Genomic DNA, 7,882 nt, shown 5'->3' on the forward strand with positions numbered 1-7,882 from the left:
TTTATATTCATCAGGTCTCCAGCAAATTGCCCTAGTATTGAGTTGAAGAGACTGGAATATGAATAGGAGAGGCCTAAATAGAAAGAGGAGTAATAAAAAGTAGCAATAACAATAAGTTTGTAACCTTACAGAGCATTTGTTTTTTTAGATGGGGTCAGTGACCCCCCATTTAAAAGCTGGAAACAGTAAGATGTAAATAATTTAAAAGCTGTAAAAAATGAAGACCAGTTAAAAAGTTAAGAATTAGTCATTCTATAACATACTAAAAGTTAAAAACCATTTAAAAAAAAGTGAACTACCCCTTGAATGTACTGGCTGTGCATTACTGGCTAAAAAGTGCACCTTATTATACTGGATATAATGGATGAGCTAAATACATCAGTGCATTACTGGCTATAGACTAAAGTTTATATGCCTGTAAAATGCCTTGGGACATTACTGGATATAAACTGAGCTCATCGGGCTGCATATAATCTAGTGGTGGTACAATATTTGTAATATACAAGTCAGGTCGTGTTGGTATAGTCTGCTGCCTATGCCATTCCGTTTATCACCCTGAATAATGGCTAAGGTACTTTACCAGGCTCTCTGCGCACAGCCTGCGATATTATCCGTGATGCCCTGCATGTATTAATCGCTACGATTTTAGCGCGTCTGTCTCGATTTCTGGGCACGTTTGCCTGGCTGTGCCTTATGATGGATGGGTAGACAGTTGATCAATCTACGTGTTTGTCTTTTGTACTGTAGTTCGATGCCACGGGGCAACAACCAAAGTGCTGCGCACTGGGCAAGTGTTAGGAGCCTCCTGCGCTAATTCCGCGGCTCCATTTGCGCGCAGCGCTGCTCTGCGAATAGGTGAGTTTAATGTGCAGTCCCTTGCGCTATCTGTCTGCAGTAGAGAAAGCTTTACATAGACTGACCTCAAGAATTGAATCTGTAGGTGCATATTGGATCTGTATGGCAACTGTCAGTTGCAAATTCATTAGGAAGTGCCTGGGAGAAACATGGCATTACCCCTGATCTTACCCAGACTAAACAGAAACTATTAACCACATAGCGACTCAGTCTTTGGTGCCCTCAGCCTTGGTGCTCCATCATCATCATCATCATCATCATCATCACACTGCCAATGGGCACTACAGGCAATAAAATACCAAATATACAGGACAAGGGGTGAAATTCTCTATTATAGCAGGGCTTGTATGAGATGGGGGCACACAATTTATTTTTTTGGGTGCTGCCCCCACCTCTAGGCATACAGGCATAGCAATGGGTTACTTTGCGCCATGTACTAAAATTCATTTAGTGGATAGTATTTCCAATCAAACTTTTCTTTCCTCTGGAAATATCTTATATAAGAAGTTTCAAGTGGATACTAATAACAATATGGACTACCCCTGCAACACAATTCCATAGTACATGATAACATAGTCATTTAGGCTGGGAAAGACCCATATATATATGTGTGTGTGTAGCTGGTACAGAAAGGGGTATTTTCTATCTGTGTTCATGTAATGTGAAGGAGAAGAGAGAGTGGGGGGACTATATGGAAGAATAAATACTGTTATATCCTAGTGTTTATTAGCCCAATGTTCAAGCGGTATTTGCTTAGTTTCCCCGTGCAATTAAACCTTGCAGTAAAATCACAGGGACCAGAAATGCGTTATTTATAGCATTTTCCTTCCTATATAAGTTGCATTGCTATAGAGCTAATAATGTCATGAATGCTACAGGTCACAATAAATACCTCCAAACCAAATATTCCCTTACCTGCGAATATATATTGATATTGATGCCTGTGATATTAGTTCTCAATAAAGTCTCCCAATAAGACGCTATTTATTGGATTTAAGTGCCTGGCTGAATCTGACTAAATATCTGGCTCTAGTCAAAACTAGAATTACATTTGCCTGAGGATTTTATATTTTTATCTGTAGTAGCTACACAGGCAAATCAGAGCTGATGGTTCCTGCAGCTATTTGTTGATACAGTGGAATCATAATAACAAAACTAATAATAATAATAATAAATATTATATAATAATAATAAATAATAATATATATATAATAATAATAATAAAGTGAGGAGTAGGCGTTGAAAGCTAAATGTGCCCTCATTTTCATCCGCCCGTCCTGTGCATCAATGTAGCACCAACCCCTGCGTTAGCGCTGCACTTACACATTGTGCTGAGACAAGGGCTGGAATAGGGGTCGGATTAGTAACAAAAGCAATTGGTAATATGTGGTAGCTGCTTTCACATCAAACACAGGCCAGTAAATGGCATTTTATTGCATGTGCCTTGTCTTTGGTCTAAACGAAGTCAGAGTTTTTAATGACTCCCGGCGCTTGCACAGTGCGCTGTTTATCTGGATTTGCCAGTGCCCCTTGCCCCCGGCCAGTTCATTAGGGATCGTTTGTCCTATAGAAGAGGGGGCTAAGGGCACATTCCGCTCTTTTATTGCCTCCAGTCCGAGTCTGCGCTGGTCTGTTCCTTGTCTTGAGTTTCAGCGTTACTAATAACTGCCTAGCGAGCTGGCACTTGCGAAGCAAATATAACTGCCTTGCGGACTGGCACTTTGAGAACGCAAAGGAAGAACCAATTAATTGTTGTTTTTTCTGTACAAAACGATCCATTTATTTCTGCGGAGCTAGCTGTGAGAATAAATATCAATTACGGGTTGTTCACCTTTGTGATAACCTTTAGTATGATGTAGAGAGTGATATTCTGAGACAATTGGTTTTCATTGTTTTTTATTTAAGGTTTTTTGAGTTATTTCGCTTTTTATTCAGCAGCTCTCCAGTTTGCATTTTTAGCTGTCTGGTAACTAAGGTCCAAATTCCCCTAGCAACCATGCACTGATTTGAATAAGAGACTGGAATATGAATAGGAGAGGGACTGAACAGAAAGATGAGTAATAAAAAAAAGTAACAGTAATAATACATTTGTAGCCTAAGCATTTGCTTTTTACAGGGGGGCAGTGTCGCCCATTTGAAAACTGCAAAGAGTCAGAAGAAGAAGGCAAATAAATATAAAACAATAAAAACATAATGAAGACCAATTGAAAAGTTGCTTAGAGTTGGCCATTCTATAACATTTTAAAATTGCCTTTATAAATTTAACCAAAACTCTTCTGTTCCATTATTACTCTTCACAAACCCACACACACTTATAGAATGGGAAATAATGGGTTCATAAATGGGAATGTTAGTATAACCCAGCAAGTGACCCGATCAACCTACACACTCCAAAAAAAACCCAATTAGTCTATAGCACTGGCCTAGTTATACAGACGATTACAATCCAGCATAGAGTATGTGAACAGGTATTATAATGATATACATATAAATTAGCTCCATGCGTAGCATTAAACCGAACCCTTGCAGCAAATAAATACTACACGTTGTAGCATCTTAAATCGGGCGATAAAAAATGCTGTCGATAATAAAACTCCAGACAAAATATGGGCTTGGTGTGTTCTTATTCAGAAGATGAACTGATTTATAAAAATAAATAAATAAAAAAGGGGGTTGTTTTTTTTAACTATAATTCATTCTGTACCAAGATGTCGATTTATTCCCACTGTTTTTGCGGTGACATAATTCAGTATTTTCAGTTTTTCCTGCCGGAGCACAGGATTAAAAGAAAACCTATTTATTTTTAACACCTAGACAATGTGTTTGTCAATATTCACCAAATGTGCCTGTAGTTGGTAAAAATGTCTCCCAAATTAGTATTTTTGTTTTGAACTTTTATTGGCGACTAGTGTTATATTTTGTAGCACTATAGGACATGGAAATTGTATACATGTATCTACTGCAATAACATTATATTAATAGTTACACACTGTTATGCCATTGTCAGTCACCATCAAGGAAACATTGTGTCCAATAGAAAAAGCAGATTCCAAGTGGTCACATGTATATCCTTAATTATGACAACTCCACAATTGCCCTGAATAATTAATCTCATGGATCATTCCTTCCCATTCTGAAGGCTGTCAGGCATTTCCCAGTGCTAATGTGCCAAAGCTGCTTTACATACATGTGTTAATTACTACTAACACCCCAGATGACCCTCGAACTGCCCCAAATCTCCCGATGAGCCCCGATGCCGTCTATACGATTTAAGATAACAGAAGGTCTCCGGAATGTGATCAGCATTTATTCGGGTCAGGGGGACCTGTAGTTTTATTACAGTGGCATGGATATTCGACCAATAGGTATGTATTTATTATAGAGAACACAGATAATTTACCATGGATTAAAAAACGCAAAAGAAATAAACAAAAACGCCGGAGATGTTGAAAATATTCTCTTCTTCCATTGATAACAATACTCCAAAGTGTCCTTAAAATCTACCCCCTCATTTCCATTCTGCATAGTCTGGTTTTCTTGCTTACAACATTTTATCTGTTTAAAGTTATTTAAAGTATTGACTTTATTTATTTCAATTACACAGGTATGGAGATGTTACAAAAGGTTGTTTTTATTACAGGGGTATAGATATATTACAGGGGTATAGATATATTACAGGGGTATAGATATATTACAGGGGTATAGATATATTACAGGGGTATAGATATATTACAGGGGTATAGATATATTAACAGGGGTATAGATATATTAACAGGGGTATAGATATATTAACAGGGCTATAGATATATTAACAGGGGTATGAGTGTGTTAGTAAAGTTTATTGGTATTACAGGGGTATGGGTATGTTACCAAATGTTATTTGTTTTACAGGGGTATTAATATGTTAGTTAAGGTTATTTGTATTACAGGGGTATGAGTATATTAGCAGGGGTATAGGTATGTTAATAAAGTTTATTGGTATTACAGGGGTATGGGTTTGTTACCAAATGTTATTTGTTTTACAGGGTTGTTAATATGTTAGTTAAGGTTATTTGTATTATAGGGGCATGGATATATATCAGTAAAGCTTCTTTGTATTACAGGGACATGGTTACATTAATAAGGGGCCATGAAAGGGCTGCAAGAATGATTCATTCCATAAAAAAACAATGAGTAAAACGTATTATTTATCATAACAGATTCCAGGTCAATGGAGACATCTAGACTAGAATTAGGACACCCAGTGAAATGGGTCCCTATGTTGTGCTGCGTTAGATTGCGACTGAAAATGCAAGTGAGCGCAATATCTTTAGAGGGAATTCTAAGTAAGTGGTAATAATAAGGATATGATAATGATTGAGCAATGTAAATACCTCCTGTTTGTTCTATTTTTTGTTTACCAGGTTGTACTTTGGGGGAACAGTGCGAATTAGCGCCATTACCGGTCAGTTATAGAGACCCCTGCTGAATACTTAGTACCCCCTCATTGGCACCTCTTCACCTCTAAAGCAAAAAACTGCCATTTCTCTCTGTCATTTAATATCTGCCTCTATCGGGGCCTCCAACATGTGGCCAACAGCTGCTCAAAGAAAACTCCCAGCGCCCTCTCAGAGACTGTGCCTGTCAGGAGAGCTGTAGTTCAGTAACAGTTGTGAGGCCACAAGTTGGAGTCCGCATAGGGGCCAAGAAGATTCCAAGCACTTACTTTCTTGCTGAGGAGTGTCACTTCCACTGGTCAAACCCGGGGACTCCAGTAAGCTCCTGCCGGCTTCCCCTGATCCATCTTCGGCTTGAGCCCCCACCATGTCCCCAGCCTCCTCCAGATCCAGCAGGTGACTCACCGAGAAGTTCTTTTTGGCCTGTAAATTGTCCAGACTGGCCGTGATGGGACTCTCCAAGCGGCTGCCCAGGGTGCCCTGCCTGTCCAGAAGGTGGTGGTTATAGCTGGAGGTCATGCTGCTTCCACTCAAGGAAATACAAAATCTCCAAAAACTGGTCAGATGGAAACTGCGTAAAGGCAGCGACCAGGGCAGACGTGCCAAGTCCTTAAAGATCTAAAAAAAGAATAATCCAAAACTTTGCCCAGTCTCCAGCAGATGCTCCTCTGTCGCTCAGACAGCAGCGGGAGATTTATTTGTGGTGTGTCTATATCCCTTAATCCAAGAGAGAGAAAGTGGTGGAGCAGATAGTTCTCAGCCCTGACGCATGTTGATAGCAAACTTCTCTGCCCTTCCTCCCTCCCTCTCCCTTGCGCTCTCCAATGTCAGGAGTGAATTGGGTTGCACTGATGATGTCTTGCAGATGTATGTGCAACAGCAACAAAAAACGCTTGGTTTTCTTTTCTCGCAGAGGGAGTCTGCAATAGTCTGGGGAGCTCTTCTTCCTTTCCAGCGATTACTCCTTTTCAAGCGACTCTTTGGCACATCAAACGCTCCAGACTGGCATGGAAAGGGGGAGACTGTGCAGAGGAATAAATGAAAATTGAGGACCCTGGGGAGGGCAGATCTCCTTAATAACTGCCTGTAATTACGTGGCAAAGCCTTTGTGCTGCTCCTGACGTTTCACAGATCACCCCCTTTTCTCCTGCATCAGAATCTCCTTCCCCCACTTCTCCTTCTCCAACAATCCAGCGCGTTTATCAAGTCGCTGCCGACATCTGCCCATGAGCTTTCTCTTGCGTCTCCCTTTTGTATCTGAGCGCTAATTATCATTCCCTGGAAGTAAGTGGGGAGGCACTTCAAACGCTCTCGATTATTTGCTTTCAGAATTAACTCCTTGTGATTTGTTTAAGGTCCTGTTGGATAATCTCGTTTGCATGTTTTGATAAGAGCTGCAGGGAACCGTTTATTTTGGAGCAAACCCACCATCAGCTATTTTCTCTGACTTTCCTGGATTTTCAGCAGTTTTGCTTGCGGGCTAAAATAACCGTGTAGCATAAAAACCTGCAGCATTTTGGGAGTTAAAATCTCCTCAATTCTAAACTGCCTTGTGCTGTATTTTATTCTAGCTGTGTGTATTGATAATATGTTTTATTAGACTATACCCACGTGTGTAGATTTCTATTCGGTGCACACATAGTTACTTTGTGCTAAGTATTATTATCTTATGTTTATATCTAGTTCTGAAATGCTCACCTCCTTACATATTTACAGAAGCCCCTTGCCAGATGAGCTTACAGTCTAAATCAGAGGCACACAGTTACTTTACCAAAAACCAAAAGCCTATATCACATACAGTCATTTACTGTAAGCAAATCTTTTACCTGTGCTGTTTATCTATTCAATAACAAATACTGCCATGTTTACTGCTCTGTGGAAGTTATGACCATTTTATTATGATAGTTTATTCTATATAGTGCCAACACACACCAGATATTATACATCATTCAAATCAGTCCTTGCCCCAGTGGAGCTTAAAGTCATTGCTTAAAACCATGTTCAATTTTATCAGGAGCCAGTTAACCTTTGGATTGGAAGAAATGAGAGTACCTGCAAGAAAGCCACCAAGCACCAAGCAAATATTCAAACTCCAAGTACTCTGGCTGGAATCGAACCTACGGCCCCAGCACATTGCTACCTATAATGCATTGTGGGTACCCAAAAGTATAAACAAACTCACATACTAGAGTCCTGCGTGGAACTAATTTCCCGACCCGAAATCACAGCCCGAGACCCGAACCACAGCCCGCATATTTAGCCACCTTGATCCGCTTCCCGACCCGGACCTGCAACTGCCTTATCCGCAACCCACAGACCATCAAACAGGAAGTGACGGTGCTGTAAACCAGAAGTGACATCATCAAAAGTGGGTGGAACAGAAACAAGTTTTGTAAAACTTTAAAAGGAGTAAAATATAGACAATATTACATAAGATTATACATTTAGATGAGACCAGCGACCCGAAGACCCGCAACACACAGACCCGCGGGTATACCCGCACCTGAAAATCCTCCCCTCATACCGCAGGGTAACCAGCGAGTAGCTGACCCGCTGCAGGACTCTATCACATACACCTAGTTAGACTGGAC

The 7,882-nt window shown here is 40.2% G+C and overlaps 1 protein-coding gene across 2 annotated transcripts in view; it reads right to left on the reverse strand.

Annotated features, from left to right (window-relative positions):
• Window positions 1–6,679, reverse strand: part of LOC108714489 (paired mesoderm homeobox protein 1) — a 76,394-nt gene extending 69,715 nt beyond the window's left edge. Inside the window, exon 1 of one of the 2 annotated variants that reach the window (XM_018258780.2) lies at window positions 5,561–6,668. In XM_018258780.2, the coding sequence (XP_018114269.1) occupies window positions 5,561–5,810 (250 nt within the window). In that variant the 5' untranslated portion in view covers window positions 5,811–6,668. Of the gene's footprint in view, window positions 1–5,560 lie in introns of both variants that reach the window. The other variant, XM_018258781.2, reaches the window with a different exon arrangement.
• Window positions 6,680–7,882: the final 1,203 nt, after the last annotated feature.

Source organism: Xenopus laevis, chromosome 4L (genome assembly GCF_017654675.1).
Source record: "Xenopus laevis strain J_2021 chromosome 4L, Xenopus_laevis_v10.1, whole genome shotgun sequence".
NCBI lineage: Eukaryota > Metazoa > Chordata > Amphibia > Anura > Pipidae > Xenopus > Xenopus laevis.